The sequence below is a fragment of the Phycodurus eques genome, chromosome 18 (genome assembly GCF_024500275.1).
Source record: "Phycodurus eques isolate BA_2022a chromosome 18, UOR_Pequ_1.1, whole genome shotgun sequence".
NCBI classification, from domain to species: Eukaryota; Metazoa; Chordata; class Actinopteri; order Syngnathiformes; family Syngnathidae; genus Phycodurus; species Phycodurus eques.
The window spans coordinates 9,161,922-9,178,623 of record NC_084542.1 but is presented as its reverse complement, the minus strand read 5'-3'; the positions used below and the strand labels follow the sequence as shown (position 1 = coordinate 9,178,623).

The 16,702-nt window shown below is 39.9% G+C and overlaps 1 protein-coding gene across 1 annotated transcript in view; it reads left to right on the top strand.

The window, feature by feature from the left end:
• Nucleotides 1-15,318, top strand: part of sec63 (SEC63 homolog, protein translocation regulator) — a 19,982-nt gene extending 4,664 nt beyond the window's left edge. Inside the window, exons 3-19 of the mRNA XM_061704658.1 lie at nucleotides 2,514-2,628; nucleotides 3,131-3,243; nucleotides 3,317-3,378; nucleotides 3,521-3,579; nucleotides 3,810-3,860; nucleotides 3,929-4,037; nucleotides 4,500-4,594; nucleotides 5,666-5,798; nucleotides 5,876-5,968; nucleotides 7,585-7,878; nucleotides 7,964-8,046; nucleotides 9,123-9,194; nucleotides 9,535-9,690; nucleotides 9,767-9,928; nucleotides 11,364-11,564; nucleotides 12,328-12,432; nucleotides 13,591-15,318. Of these exons, the coding sequence (XP_061560642.1) occupies nucleotides 2,514-2,628; nucleotides 3,131-3,243; nucleotides 3,317-3,378; nucleotides 3,521-3,579; nucleotides 3,810-3,860; nucleotides 3,929-4,037; nucleotides 4,500-4,594; nucleotides 5,666-5,798; nucleotides 5,876-5,968; nucleotides 7,585-7,878; nucleotides 7,964-8,046; nucleotides 9,123-9,194; nucleotides 9,535-9,690; nucleotides 9,767-9,928; nucleotides 11,364-11,564; nucleotides 12,328-12,432; nucleotides 13,591-13,731 (2,044 nt within the window). The 3' untranslated portion in view covers nucleotides 13,732-15,318. The remainder of the gene's footprint in view (nucleotides 1-2,513; nucleotides 2,629-3,130; nucleotides 3,244-3,316; nucleotides 3,379-3,520; nucleotides 3,580-3,809; nucleotides 3,861-3,928; nucleotides 4,038-4,499; nucleotides 4,595-5,665; nucleotides 5,799-5,875; nucleotides 5,969-7,584; nucleotides 7,879-7,963; nucleotides 8,047-9,122; nucleotides 9,195-9,534; nucleotides 9,691-9,766; nucleotides 9,929-11,363; nucleotides 11,565-12,327; nucleotides 12,433-13,590) is intronic.
• Nucleotides 15,319-16,702: the final 1,384 nt, after the last annotated feature.

Below are 16,702 nucleotides of genomic sequence, written 5' to 3'. Positions count from 1 at the left end.
TGTGTTTAATGTGTGTCGAAGGGCTCAAAAACAAATTCCTTAAAATGTTTATCATCGCTGTCAGGCCTTGTAGCTACCAAAACAGGTGTCAAACTCAAGGCCTGAGGGCCAGATCCGGCCCACAACATCATTTTATGTGGCCCGCAAATCCAAATCATGTGCATCGACTTCATGTTTCTTGCTAAAATGCCAAAATTGCTAATTGTCTTAACTTTTAAAAAGACTTAGCTTTTTTTTGGGCCAATCTCCCCTTTAAAATACTAATAGTTGAACAGTTTTTTTTACTGATTTCAAAACTAGTTCTGAATGAATTTGTTGTGTATATGTAATAATATGCAGCAGTCATACATTTACATGGGTTCACAGTCTTAACAGCCCTCTGAGTGAAATGATAACTACGATGTGGCCCGTGACGAAAATGAGTTTGACACCCGTGATTTAATATGCCACAAAAGCAAACACCTGTGTAACGTCATCGTTCCAAAATCTTTTTCAATGATCCAGAGCCACGAGCGATGCAATGAATAAAATGATGAGCCGACTAACCCGTGTATTAATGCAACTATTAATGTGCATGGAAACTTACATCCAAGGCTGACGAGTGTCCTTCTGAAACGAAGTGTCTAACATTATTATTTTTACTCGTTATTGTTTGCAAAAACATCCAGACTTTTGAAATAGTCTACTATTACGTCGCATGGCTTTCGCAGAGCGAGGAAATGGAGTTTCACAACACTTCTCAGACATCTTGAGTGTTCAAGAGTGTCAATAGGTTTTTTCTGAAGCTGTTTTCACCACTTTAAATTGGTTAATGTTGCATAAAAGTAACAGACGAAGTGGGGACAGCGCAATCGTTTCGATTTGTTGAAACGTGTGTAATAATATTTGGACAAACGGGATTTCCGCCCGACAGCGACGTCACTATATTCCAGATTTACACATATTGCAAGTGGGTTTGGAACATATCCCCTGCCATAAATGCCGGTTCCCTGTATCTATGCATTTTTCTCGTAATGTTACGATTGTATTCTCAAGAAAAACACAACTTCATTTCATAACTATTACTTTCCCCCCCTCATTATGACTTTTTGCAAGTAAAATTTCCTCCAAGTTGGACTTTTTTAGTTGAGTGTATAAACTTGTACGTTATTGTAGAAAGAATTCTAGCTATTTAGTCAGATTGTAGCAACATGTTTGTTGCCTTTCATCAAGTCAAGACTGGGGTGCTCTTTCCAGTGGCCTGGTGTTCAGTATTCCTGCCTCACTCTTGTTTGTTTCCACTCAGCCCAGTTTATCTGTACACCCCCCGCTCCCGTCTCGTCCCTCTTAAATGATCCCGCTGTGTGCGCTGACGGCGTGAAATGGTTTGCAGTAAGCAGGCTGATGACGGCGTCTGTCTCCTCCGAGCGGCTGTGTCATCACGCCGCCTTTGATCGTCTCCTTCCGTCGTTTTTTTTTTTTTTTTTTTTCCTTTACAGTCGCCGATTACTCTTTACTGGCCAGAGGAGGAGGGAGGGTTGTCATGGCAACAGATGCTGATGCTGAGCAGGCCTGCGGCCTTTGCTATTGTCATGGAAACAAGTTCCACGCATGGATGCCAAACATCTGAACCTGGAAGACGATGATTGGAATGACGCTCAAAGAGATACTGGGCTTTCCTTGATGTCTTTAAACTCACCCTCTGTTTTTACGAGAGCCAAAACAAGAGGTCTATTAAATATTCTGTCCTTTAAAACATAATAATTCTAACTTTACCAAGGAGTATAAAAGAGAAAAATAGTAATACTAGTAGGAATAGTAAGTTAAATTATAATAATCTGGGTTTTGACAAACAAATTCCATCGTTTCTCAATAAAGTAATTTCTGCTATATTTTCTAACATTTTAACCAATCTTATGTCTTTATTTCATTTTTATTACGACTTTATTCTCATGACTAAAATTAATTACATTTTCGTGACATTGCAAATATTTTCTCATAGCATAACGTTTTTTGTGACATAGATTTTCTTTTTAGGAAAAAAACTAACCTTTTTTCCTGTAACTTTGCTGCTCTATAAAAAAAATTTCTCTCGTAACATTTTCGATAGTATATTTTCCCCCCCAGTAAAATTCTAACTTTTTGTAGCATTGTAACTAAACTTTTTCCCTGTCCTTTTTTTTTTTTTTTACCTTTTACAATTTTTTTTTTTTTTTTACCTTTTACAATTTTTTTTTTCTTCCCTTTTACAAATTTGCCTGTTCGCTTATTAAAACTTTTTTTTTTCGGATGCTATTTGCCATCCTACAGGGTGCGATAAGGATAGTAGTCTTGGTGTCAAGGAAGTATATTGAAATTAGTTGAAATCACAGAAATCTACATCCACCGACATGAATTGAAATTCCCATTTATGGTCATGTTTTATGGTCAAGCTGCTAGCTCTGTGTGCAAGCGTAAAACGGTTTATTTCTTGTTTCCAAGTCATACTGTTAACATTACATTGACCTGTGAAAAAACATTGTGTGTGTTTTCAGGAAAACTGCCTTGTTATTTGGCTGGGCTGTCTTCCTGCTGCTTGCGTACAAAGTGTCCAAGCTGGACAGGGAGTACCAGGAGTACAATCCTTATGAAGTCCTCAGCCTGGACCCGGTAAAACTGCATATATTTTAAAACACTTTCTAAAAGCGTTTCTCTCTCACTGGTATTCTCTGTCGTCACAGTATTATTCCCATACGTGAAATGTAATATTACCACTTTTACGCTTTAAACTGTTTTCTTGAAATATTAGTTTATGGTTGTAATATCATTTTTTCAGTCTAATTACCCTCTTAAAACTGCGTTTTTTTTATTTTTTTTATTATTATTTTTTTTTTATAAACGTTTAAAATAAATTCTCAATGGATTATTAGGTCTGTAAGATTTTTAAAAACAAATGCCTTTTCCCAAATCCCTGATTATTGATGTAAAAAAACAGAACTAAATCACCATCATTTTTTTTCCTTTAAAATTCTGAGATAATTCTCATTTAATTACAGCTTTTTACCTTTGAAATGACAGCGTTGTGAATGGTATCACTGGATGGAATCCTGTTTTAATGTTTGTTGGAGTAGAAGAAAATTAGTGTGATTACATTTTTTGGGTGTCTCTCTAGGGGTCATCGCTGTCTGAAATCAAGAAGCAGTACCGCGTGCTGTCGCTCCAATTCCATCCGGACAGAGGCGGGGACGAGGCCACGTTCATGAGGATTGCTAAAGCTTACGCCGCGTACGTGTCACTTGAATCGTTTTCAGTTGAGAAACGCGGCTTTGAGTATTTAGTGTACCTCATTTGCTCGCAGTCTCACCAATGAACAATCCCGAAAAAACTGGGAAATGTACGGCAACCCGGACGGTCCAGGCGGTGAGTATGCGGTCTTTGTGTGTGTGCGGGTGTGTGTGTGCATGTGAGCGTGTGTGCATTTGTTTTTCAAGATGATTAGTTGAGGTTTGAGTAAATGGAATGGAAGACTGAACTTGTTTCAAAACCTGTTTGTCTTTTGCAGCCACCAGTTTTGGTATCGCTCTGCCTGCCTGGATTGTGGACCAGAAAAACTCAATGCTGGTGTTTATCCTTTGTCAGAGCTAAGACATTATTAAACAGATACATGTGTTTATGTGCAGTGAACCCCCATTTATCCATTTAAGAATCATAGGGCGCACTAGCGATGTGAACTGATATATATATATGTGTGTGTATATATATATATATATATATACATACATATATATATATATATATATATATATATGTATAAAAAATAATTTAAAAAAAGCCTTTGTGCTCTCTTTTAGGTCTTGCTGGTGTACGGTCTGGCCTTCATGGTCATCCTCCCTGTTGTAGTGGTAAGTGGTCATGTTGTATTGGTAGAAGTATATTGTTGTTTTGCTGCGCTCATTTTTGTATACTCCAGGGCACGTGGTGGTACCGCTCCATCCGATACAGCGGAGACCAGATCCTCATCAACACCACTCAGCTCTTCATGCACTTCATGTACAAGACACCCAACATGAACATGAAGCGTACGTTTCCTCTTCCCCCCACCATATAACTGTCTTGAGTTAAATATCAGTCGTTCTCCTGACCCAACCTGTTGAAATATGAACAAAAAAAGTACGGCTTCCAGCCAACAATATCAACAATGTTCTATTCAGAATGTTAATTGAAAAGAGAGCCCTTCTCCCCCCAAAAAGTCCCATTCAACAGTGAGCAAAAAAAAAAAAAAGAATTACACTTCACACGCCTAGCCTCTGCTTTTTGTTCAACCCTTTCAGGCAATGGATCTTCATATAGAACTCTACTTGCATGAAATCTTTTGTCGGGATATATGCTAAAATATATTTTTCCCAACTGTATGTTCTCTATTAAGAGCCATCCATCAATTTTGTAAATTCGTATTCCCGTTAATTCCCATGGACAGTTTCCAACTCCTGGAATTTTGAAATGCTGTGAATAATTATTTTTTCTTTTTATTGTCTCTCCAGGGTTAGCCATGGTGCTGACGGCAGCGTTTGAGTTTGACCCACGCAACAATAAAGAAGCCACCATCCGACCCACGGATAACATCGAAGTGCCACAGGTAAGAATCTCGTCATTCCTCAACCCTCTTTTCTGGTCATCCGTCTTTCTACCCAACTGGATGTGGCAAATGGGTAGCCTCACAACAAGTGAATAAATTCCTTTGATTCTATCTCTTGTAGAAAAATTCCAAATATATTATCTGAAAATTCTAATTTTTTCCACTCCACCCCAACAAAATCCACAAAATGTGGCTTTTGTCTCATAAAATTGAATGCTTAATAAAATATGTATTATTGTATAATTAAGAATTGTTTTCCTGTCATATTACAATTTAGTCATAAAATCAATTTTCTCTCCACAAAAGTTTACCTTGAATCCATGGAAATTATGACTCTCTTTAATTAACTGAATTTTCGTAATATTGTGACCTTTTCTCTTGTGAAACTCAAACTTTCTTGTGAATTACAACTAAATTTTTTGTAAAAACTGATTTTCCATGTAAACGTCAAATTTATCAATGTAAAAAATTGAAACGTCTTTCCCTTTGTAATAACTTTGTTCTCCTAAAATTATTTGGCTTTTTTTCTTGTAAAATTCACTTTTTCTGGAAAAAAAAAAAGTCATTTCTTTTTTTTTTGTTTAATTAAAAAGTCCTCTGTAAAATTCAGACTTTGTCATTATTATGACTTATTTGTTATGAAATTATTTTTATGTAAAAATTTTACTCTGCTTTTTTTTTTGGCCCATATGATATAGGACTGCCTTCTTTAAAATGAAGACTTTCTCCTGTAAATTTGACTTAGTTCTTGTAACAGTTTTCAGCTTTTTTGTAATATTCCAACTTTATTCTTTTTTTAAAAAGCACCCTTTTTTTTATCATTTAAGGACTGAAATTTTAATTTCTCACATTAAGATTTCAGTAAAAATTTCACGAATTGTTTGGGATCAAATTTTATTTTTGTCTTTATTCTTATATTTTCACTATTATTCTTTTCAGCACAGCACTTAAATTCCTTTAAAAAATGCACTAAATAGAAATGAATAGCACATGGGGCAGTGTGTTGGCACAATCATACAGAAGGGTGATTGGCTTCACTGAATTATATCTTCCTTTTCCCACTTCTTGCAGTTGATTCGTGAGTTGGGAAACATCAATGTGAAGAAGAAGGAGCCTCCCTTCTGCTACCCATACAGTCTGAAGGCCCGAGTTTTGGTCCTCTCTCACCTGGCACGCATGGATGTGTCTGAGGAGTTGGAGGAAGGTCAGTCACTTTATTACATTTGTCCTGGCGTTTGAAGTCAACATTTAACCTGAGCGAGGTGGGTGTGTTCACTTCAGATCAGAGGTTTGTGGTGAGGAAGAGTCCAGCTCTCCTCCAGGAGATGATCAACGTGGGCTGTCAGCTCACCATGATGGCCAACAGCAGAGGAGGTCAGCACAAAGCAATACAGAACAGTGAACACGTTTATTGCAGGGGATACGTTCCAGACACAACCGCGGTAGGTGAACATCCATGATAAAGAGAGACCGTATCGATGCTGTTGTGCAGAATCCTCGCATGTCCAAAATTATTATTTGAAAACTATTGAACCGGTAAGAGTGCGCTGGCACGTTTTGACTAATGTGTTTTAGCTGCCGAGCCTGCGTACAGAAAAGTTTTTCTTCTTAGTTTAAAATTGCTTTACTTTAACCAGGATCCCTCGCTATACCTTGGCTGCAGGTAAAATCGCGGGTCTGTTTTGTGCTTATTGTGTGCCATAAATCCTTGCGGACTGGACCAAGCTGCCACATTTCCAGCTACCCTGCTGGCTACTTTGCCTGCCGGCTACCTAACCGCTCTAGTCATCTTTCACGCTGTGTTGGGTAAACCTTCTCCCGCTCAATCTGCCGTTTTCGCCCTTTCCAGCTATTGCTCCTTTTGGGCTTCCCTTGTGCTTCTATGTTATCCGTGCAGCTCATTGAGAGATAGGCTAAATGCAAGCCTCTTCCAGTGGAGAGCTCGTTTGTTTATTTATTTATTTTTTTCAAACTTAATGAAAATCTCTGTGAAGCTACAATGCGTACAAGTCAACAGGAAGTCATGGGGATTTACGTGTCAATCTGAACCACCACTGATTTGTTCATAGCACTAATATTTATAATTTTAAATGTGCCTGTGGGTGAAGTAGTGGAGCCAGCAGTCTCTGTCACCAAAATGCACGCGAGCGATGTACGTAGCACTGGGTACAACCAGTGAGTGGGGTCTAGGCCGCCTTTCAAAATATACACACACTCCTTTAGTCTCTCTCACTTCCCCTGCTTGGGGCAACCCGCTTCTTCCTTGACAATCACACTCTGTTTTTAATAGTTAAATACAAATGATACAGTTCAATATAAGGGATGTAGAGCCTCAAACCCGATACAGGGTTGCAGTGTTTCCGCCGCTGTGCGTCTGTAGATGTACAAGGCTCAATCTCTCAATGTGTGGGGTGGGAGTCCTAAACTGTTTTTTTGTTTGTTTGTTTGTTTGTTTTTTTGCTCGCTGCGATGCTCCATTCCAGTCTGGTTCGGCTGCGTTACGCTCTTTACATCGGTGACAGCATGTTCTTTAAAAATCATACAATGTGATTGTCTGGATATTTACTTTTTTTCTTTTTCTCTCTCCTCATTTTGAGGTGCACCTATGATGAAAATTACAGGCCTCTCTCATCTTTTTAAGTGGGAGAACTTGCACAATTGGTGGCTGACTAAATATTTTTTTGCTCCACTGTGTGTATATATATATATATATATATATATATATATATATATAAAAAAGTAAAAAAATAAAAAATTACCGTATGATGCAAAATGCCATAGACAGGTTTACAGAAATTAGCATAGCTGTTTCGATAGGTAAAAAACCTTCAAACAACTGGTACTTTTACCTAAGTGGAGCTGCAACGCATACAAACAGCATACTGTACAAGCGATATAGCAGGTGCGCTTACGATTACCTACGATATAGCTGAGGTTAATTTTAAATGAAAAGGTGGCCTGCGTCATTAGAATGACTTCCCTTCATCCAGGTTTCCACGCTCCTCGCCTGGTCACCATCGAGAACTGCATGAAGCTGACCCAGATGATTGTGCAAGGCCTGCAGGAGTCAAAGTCACCCCTGCTGCAGCTGCCCCATTTCGAGGAAGAGCATCTCCGTTACTGCATCTCCAAGAAGTACAAGGTCCGGAGTCTGCAGGACCTGGTGAGCCTCAAAGACTCGGACAGACGTAGCATGCTGCGCTTCCTGGGGGAAGAGAAATACGACGAGGTTATGGCTGTGCTCGGCAGCTTCCCTCACATCACTATGGACACCAAATTACAAGGTCAGCTTTTAAACATACAAGCATGTCTAGTAGAGTTACAGTTTGGGGGATTGACTGTTGATTCCCCTCTCCATCCGTGTGCTAGTCCTCGACGACGAAGACAGCAGCAACATCACGGCAGGCTCCATAGTCACGGTTACGGTCACCTTAACTAGAAAACGAATGGTGGTAAGCATCTAATACAGTGGTCAAACATAGTGAGCCAAGGCATATATGTGACATTCGAAAAATCTCATTGCACACGACCAAAAAAAGTCACAAAACGTATACACAGTGGTGCCCCAACTTAATGGTTTTACAAGTTACAAGCCACAACTTGGCAGATTAAAAAAAAAAAAAAAAAAAAAGGGGGGGGGGGGGCAAGCCTAATTTTGAGTTATGAACAAACATTCCAGGTATGCCGTTTAAGTGAAGTTTAAAAAATAAAATAAGAAATTGAGTAATTAAGGTGCTGTAATGCCCTCGCATGTGGGCAAGGAGAGCTACAGTACCTGAAGCACTTTCAGCCGTTTGTTGAACAGAACAAACACACAAATACAAAATGAGAACACTCGCAAGTGGGGCTGCTGTAGCCCACAACTCAGGCCCAGACGCTGACACACACTAACCGGCCAACCCAACTTCATCTCCGCACGCCACTCTCTACGCCACGCATCCTGGTACACATCCAGTAAAACAATACATGCAGTAATTACACTTCATAAAACAATTTGTGTTTATTAGGTTTTTATACAATACAGTGCTATTTTTCTTCATTAAAAAATGGTAACAAAAGTTTTTGTTTTTGCGGGCAGCTGGAACTGATTAATGAAATTTCAATTAATTTCATTTGGAAAAATGTATTTGGTATTAAAGTAACTTAATTTACGAGCTTGGTCACGGAACATGTTAAACTCGTGTCAAAATACTCTCTCGTCTCAATTTACTCATAATCTGTTGTATGAAAGGCAACCGGTGGATACAAGTTGTGTACCATCTAGTGGAAAAACATTTAATTGTTCGCTTTGTAACTATGCATCACTGGCATAGATACATGAACAAAGAGAATATTTTTTACTAAATAAAAAATATTTTAGGGCTCTAGCTATCTATTTTGTATAGCGTTTGTTCTCATTAGGGCGGTGGGGGAGGTGCAGCCTATCCCAACTGAAATACAAAAATTTACCTCCGTAAGGAACACCAGAGGGAGCTGTTGCCTTAATGCCTGTAAAAGGTGCTTAACACTGTCTGTACTTTGTGTGCAGGAGGTGTTTGAAAAAGAGCAGGAGTCCTTGCCATGTCCAGGAGAGGAGGTGGGGGCCCCCACAGAGGAAGCAGTAAGGACTAACTTTCAATGAAAATAGAAAGCCGTATGAGTATTTATTTTTTTATTCTTGATATCTAGCTTAAGGTCCATGTACTTGTTCGCCCCTTGTCCTCACTAGTTAAGGCTATTCAGTCCACTAGTAGAACGACTAGGGCACAAAAGTAGAGTAACTGTGTCTTACTATTAAAAACGTTTCCACTATGAGTGCCATTTTTGGCCTACTCGTGCGACCTTGAGCTGGATAACCTTGATTATAAATGAATGCTTAAATAGCTTTCCATAAATGCACCTTCTGGAACTTTAAAACCGTGCTAATGTTGTGTCACATTTTGGGGGGACTTGTTCATCAGGGAGATGTGAATAAAGTCAAAGCAAAGCAAGTGTGGCAGAACAAGAGCAAAGGCACCAAGAAGACTGCAAAGTCCAAGAAGAAAAAGCTCACTAAGAAGAAGGCCACGCCAGGACCGGTCAAAGGCAAGCAGGCCAACGGCAGCGTGGCGGGAAATGTAAGTTGTACTATCGCGCAGAGGCGCGGTCTTCATAAATAAGCTCAGCTGAATGCTGTCATTGTGCACGCGGCAGGAGGTGGCCTCGGCGGCCAAGGAGGAGGAGGAGGAGATCTCGGACAAAGGCAGCGAGTCGGACGAGGGTGAGACCAACAAAGACTCTCCCAGCGAGAGAGATGAAGACAGCGACAAGCAGAGCGACACTGAGGTGGACGAGATGGCTGGAGACGACGAGGAGGTCAGGAAGCACGAGACAGTAACTCTCACAATAAAATACTTTGCTATCCTAGAATACACCCTGACCATACCTTAGCAATAAACTATCTTGCAATATACCTCAATGCTAGCAATAAATACGAAAGAATAGAATATACCTCAACTCTACCAAGTCTGTCTTAGAACATATGTTAATCCTGACAATAAACCAGACTCCTAGAATACACCCAAACTTTATCAATAGACTACCCTAGAGTACACTCTAAACCTAGTTGTACACTTAACTAGAATACATTCTAATCCCAGGAATACACCATCCTAGAATGCACCCTAACCTTAGCAATAAATTATTCTATCATGCACCCTAACCTAAGCAATAGACTATCTTAAAATACATCAAATAACATTGTACTAGACTACCCTGGAATACACACTAATAATAGCAGTTAACTAGACTATCCTAGAATACCCCTCAAACATCACAATGACTATCCTAGAATACAACGTCAGTAATAAACTACAGTGGTGTGAAAAAGTGTTTGCCCCCTTCCTGATTTTTTAGTTTTTTTTGCATGTTTGTCGCACTTAAATATTTCCCACCATCAAACAAATTTGAATATTAGTCATAGACTACACAAGTAAACTGCAGTTTTTAAATGAAGGTTTTTATTAAGGGAGAAAAACCTACATGGCCCTGTGTGTTCGTGACCTCAAGCTGAAACGAACTTGAGTTCTGCAGCTGGACAATGATCAAAAACACACCAGGAACTCCACCTCTGAATGGCTGAAAAAACACAAAATGAAGACTAGGCGACTCCAAGCCTAATCCAAGTCCTGACCTGAATCCTATTGAGAAGTTCTAGCATGACCTTGAAAAGGTTGGTCATGCTCAAAAACCCTCCATTGCGGCTGGATTACAACAATTTTGCAAAGATGAGAAGGCCACAATTGCTCCACAGCGCTGTAAGAGACTCATTGCAAGTTATCGCAAATGTTTGATTGCAGTTGTTGCTGCTAAGGGTTTAGGGGGCAATCACTTTTTCACAGTGGGCCATGTGGGCTTGTATTTCTTTTCTTCCTTAATAATAAAAACCTTCATTCAAAAACTGCATTTTGTGTTTACTTGTTGTCTTTGACTAATATTTTAATTTGTTTTGATGATGGGAAACATTTAAGTGTGGCAAACATGCAAAAAATAAGAAATCTGGGAGGAGGAAAACTCTTTCTCCACACCATATTATCCCAAAATACACCTTAACCACAGCAATTAACTATTCTAAAATACGCCCTAACCTAAGCAATGGACTAGACTTTCCCTGGAATACACCCTAGCAATGAACTAGACTATCCTAGAGTGCAACCTGACCTTATCAATAAATAGCCTTATAATGAACTAGAATATCCTAGAATGTACCCTAACCCTCGCAATGAATCAGACTATCCTATCGTGACCCCAGGAGTGGGAGGCGCTGCAGCAGAGCATCCAGAGGAGAGAGCGCGCCCTGCTGGAGACCAAGTCCAAGGTGACGCACGCCGCCTACAGCCTCTACTACCCTGAGGAGAAACAGGAGTGGTGGTGGCTCTACATCGCTGACCGGCGGGACCAGACCCTCGTGTCCATGCCCTACCATGTCTGCACGCTCAAGGACACTGAGGAGGTGGGTCGTGCTTCACCCTCTTTAAACCATCCAGAATATAATGCGTTTACTGTTGCTCGACGACCAGTCACATTGAAAATGCATTTTTAGGTCTTTGACAAGTTAATGAAAAGTAACATTTTCGACAAAGCTTTGTGCAACTCAATAATTTTCAGTGGTCTGGCTGAAATGTGTAAAGTTTTCAGTCTTGGAAATAAAGTCAAAGGTTATGAAGAAGTCATTGAAAAGTCATGGAAAGCTATTGCTAAAAAACTCTACGAACCCTGATATTCAAGTTTTTCATGGCGGTTAATATGAAGAAAAAGATTTTCTGCCAAAATTAAGCAAATCCATTTAGAATGCTTAGGATGGCCACATTAAATGATGCAGTGGTCTTGATGTGGCCCCCAGGCCTTGACTTGACACCCATGTTGGGTGCGCAACAATGAGCACTGAGCGCAGCTGAGAGGTCTAATGAGGTCGATGCGTCACAACGAGCCACCCGTCAACTGTCCGACCGCCAATTAGTGCGTTGTTTGTTTGACGGGCGGGATGTGCGCCTTCACGTAGGAAATTGTTGTTGTATTGTGGCCATCGTCATTCATTTTGTGATCTTGACACGTTTTGCTGTATGTGATGGAACTCAATGCTGTAAAAATTACGCACTGAGGTTAATGCTGGGCAAATGTTTCTGTTACTTTCTGCTACGCTGGGAAACACCTGTGGTGATGTTTCACTCATGTCTATGTGTCATGTTGTAATGTGTGCGGCTGTGTTTGTCCAGGTGGAGCTGAAGTTTCCGGCACCTTCCAAAACGGGCAACTATCAATATTCTGTCATCCTCCGCTCGGATTCCTACTTGGGACTGGACCAGATCAAACCACTCAAGGTGACTGCTCAAAGCTCTACGTCTGTCTGAGTGTACGTGATTGGCAGTCAATGTTTGAGGTGTCCCAGTCTAACATAGCGGAAAATTGTGAGTACAGAGTGCCAGGGTGTGTGTGGCACGGTGAGTGTGATTCATGAATGAATGTGATGGGATGAATGGGCATACTGATGTATGACCAAATGACTAAATTAGTTTGCTAGGGTGAGGCGGTGAGGAATGAATGCGAGTGAACGACCTAATGACTGAGTGTGGAAGGGTGAATTAATAAGTTAAGCGAGTAAAGGTGTGACATTGGGAATCAATTTGTTTAAATGAATGAATGTGACAGGGTAAGCAGCATAGTAAATGCATGAATAAATGAATGATATTGGAAGGGTGAGTGAGTGAATGCGAAGATGAGAGAATATGCAACAGTGAGTGAGTGACAAGGTTCGTGAGTGAAGTGATGAGTTGAGTGACTGCATGAGTGAGTGAATGGTGCGGAAGGGTGAGTGACAGGGTTAGTCACTTAATGAATGAATGAGTGGATGAATGTAGGTAACGGTGAGAAAATGAATGAGCGAGTGTGGCAGGGTGATGAAGTGAATGAATATGTGACAATATGAGTGAGCGACTTGATGAGTGACTTAATGATTAAGTGAGAAAATGGATGTGGAAGGGTGACTGAGTGAGTTGAAATCAATTTGCGACAAGGTGAGTGAGTGACAAAAGGCTAAATGACTCGATGAGTGAGTGAATGTGAGTGAAGGTGACAGGGTGAGTGAATTAATGAATGATGGGCAGGGTGAATGTTAAGTGAAGTAATTCATTGAGTGACTTAGTGAATGACTTAATGAATGAGTGAATGAATTGGTGTGGGAGGGTGAGTATGTGAGTGAATTAATGTGACAAGGTGAGTGAGTGACAAAAGGATAACTTAATGAATGAGTGGAAGGGGGAGTGATTGATTGTGAGTTAGTGAATTCAAACATTAGTGAGCGTGTGAATGAATGTAACAGGTGAAGGAGTAGATGTGCAGCAGGTTGTTAATTAAGAATTAAATAATGAATGAAAGCTTGTCTGATAATGAGTGAAGGAATGAATTTGAGAGGGTGAGTGAGGCAGTGTGAGAGACGCTTGTGTTGCGCTGTGAAATATTTGTGTGCGCCTTGTGCACAGCTGGAGGTTCACGAGGCCAAGGCCATGCTGGACAACCATCCCCAATGGGACATCCCAGACACGGAGGAGGACGACGAGGAGCAGGAGGACAGCGACGGCATCGAGGAGAGTGAAGACGACGATGACGACGACAACGACTGAGCACGCGCACACCCCGGCCCCTGCCGTCCCTTACTTCCTCCACACACACGCTGACGCAAAGACTCAGCCCGGGACATTTTTGTACACTCTGGTCCATATCCTCTCCCAACACGCCAGCGCTCGCCTCTTTTCTATGTGTGTGTGTGTGCATGTGTGTGGGTTTCTAACCTGGTAAGAATGTGTACAGGTGCGATAAAATGGGGACTGGAGCAGCCATCTTGTGAGAGGCCATGTGTGTAGAACAACAACAAATTGTGTTCCTTTCGCCTCAAGTTGTCACAATCACTTGACAGCACACCACACCAAATCGACTTTATAATAGAACTTGAAGGGTCACTATTAAGAACCATGCTATTTTCTAATAGTGTCATCATTAGTCCTTCTCTCACTCTGCACACTAGTACATAGTAGGTTTTTGTCGCACCACATTCCAGTGTGTCGTCATCGCCCGCAGAAGCCTTACAAATACGAAAAGTGATAAAAAAAAAATAAAAACGAAATGTACAAAAATATTTTAGAAAGTCCACTTGGGTGCCATGCACCCGCCGGTCTTCTCAGCTCGGCAGTATTTTTGTTTTCTTTTTGTTAGCGTAGTTGACCTTTAGCGCACCCTGTCTGGGTGATTTATTTTTGTTCTCAATGCTTATTTGTTTTGTAAAAATCCACATGTATGTTTTTATTTTTTTTTTGGCAGGGGGGGGCGGGGTCCTTTCAAAGCTGTGTTAACTGGGAAGGGCAGCTTTTTTTGGGGGGGGTGAGTTGTATCTCGAGTACATACGATCCACTGAGGAGGCGGCCCGTACGGTGATAGGGTAGTGCAGGGGTGTCAAACTCATTTTCGTCACGGGCCACGTCGTAGTTATCATTTCCCTCGGAGGGCCGTTCTGACTGAACCCATGTAAATGTATGATCGTTGTATATTATTACATATACACAACACATTCATTCATAACTAGTTTTGAAATCAGTAAAGAACTGTTCAACTATTATTATTTTAAAGGGGAGATGGACCAAAAAAAAAACCTTAGTCTTTTTAAAAGTGAAGACAATTAGCAATTTTGGCATTTTAGCAAGAAACATAAAGTAGAGGCACATGATTTGCGGTCGCGGGTCACATAAAATGATGTGGCGGGCCGGATCTGGCCCTCGGGCCTTGGGTTTGACACCTGTGGTGTAGCGTGTACATACGGCTGGCCAATAGAATGTAGCGTCAGTGATGTGACACTGTGCTGAAGTGTGCAGGGATGACCTTTATGGCAATCCGTTTGAGCATTTATTTGATATCCATCATATCAAAGTACTAGTACGGTCTTTGTCCTCAATAGTGAGACAATTCACCGGACTAGTCGGATATCGAATGGATCCTTGCACGGGTTGGCGTAGCCCCTCGTCTCCTCTCTCTTTCTCTCTCTCAAAACCCCTCCTGTGACAAACTTATTGTATTCGAAGTATCCCAATGACTCCTCCACCTCCGCTTTCTGCCACTCGTTTACAAAGGAACTGGCATTGTAAATGGATTAAAAAAAAAAAAAGAAAAAGTATATTATTTGTATTTAAAATCATTTCAAATAAAAACTTTTAAATGAACCATTGACCCCACTCTTTTGGGAAAGGATGATGTACGTCTTAGATACTACAAAGGAAATATTTCAGTGTTTTGAAAATGTGAAAAATATCAAAATTTGACTGTCAAAAATATGAATACATTTCTATAGTACGTTAAATCAAAAACCTTTTAATAGATTGGAATGTATTTAAAAGGTTTTAAAAAGACATTTGTAGAAGAAAACATTGGGTGAAAACAAATTAAAATAAAGTATAAAACACCCATACAAATTAAATGAAAAATATATTTTTCATTTAGTAATTCTGTGCTGAAAAAAAATCAAACAAATTAATATACAGTCCAGCAAACAACAAGAAAAATTGTGAACTACACAATGAAAACGTTTTAAAATTATAACTATCCATACTATAATTGAATAAAAGGGATAGAAGATAAAATAGTTGATATACAGTAAAAGAAAAATAAAGTAGAAGAAAAACCTACCTAAAATAAAATCAGAAAAATAAGAATCTATATATAATCATAGATATATGTATAGATTAGATGGAATTTATTTACTGTATATAAAGTGCCCTGGAGAATTTCCCCCCTTAACATTTTTTTTTTTTTTTTTTTTTTTTGCAGTTTTCCCCACTTTGATGTTTAAAGTCATTCAACAAATATGAGCCCAAGATAACCCAAGTAAACATTTTATTTATTAAGGGGAAAAAAGGTTTATTCAAAGCTTCCTGGCCCTGTGTGAAAAGTAATGGCCCCCGAAACCTTGTAATGGTTGAACCACCCTCAGCAACAGCATTTGAAATCAAGCATTTTCTGTAACTGGCAATGAGTGTTTCACATGAGTTTTTCCACATCTGTTTGGAGACATTATGGCCCACTCTTCCTTGCAGAATTGTTTTAATTCAGCAACATTGGAGGTTTCTTTTAGCATGACTGGCCTTTTTAAGGTTAAGGTCAAGCAGAAGTCCGGACTTTAACTAGGCCACTCCAAAATCTTTTTTTTTTTTTTTTTTTTATATATATAAACTATTCAGATGTTGACTTTCTGTTTTGAATCGTTGTCCTGCTGCAGTACCCAAGTGTCCTTCAGCTTAAGGTCACAAATTGATGGCCGAACATTCTCCTTCAACATTTTCTGGTAAGGAACAGAATTCCTTCAAGGTCCCATCAATCACAGCAAGTTGTGCACGTCCTTGAATGAACAACGCAACCCCAAACCATCACACTTCCACCACCATGTTTGACTGTTGGCATGATGTTGTTTTTCCAAAGTGCTGTGTTACATTTGTGCCAGATGTAAGAAGACGCACACCTTCCAAAAAGTTCAACTTGGGTTTCGTCAATTCCTAGAATATTATCCCAAAGATTTTGGGAATCAGAAGTTTTTTTGTTTTTGCAAAAGTA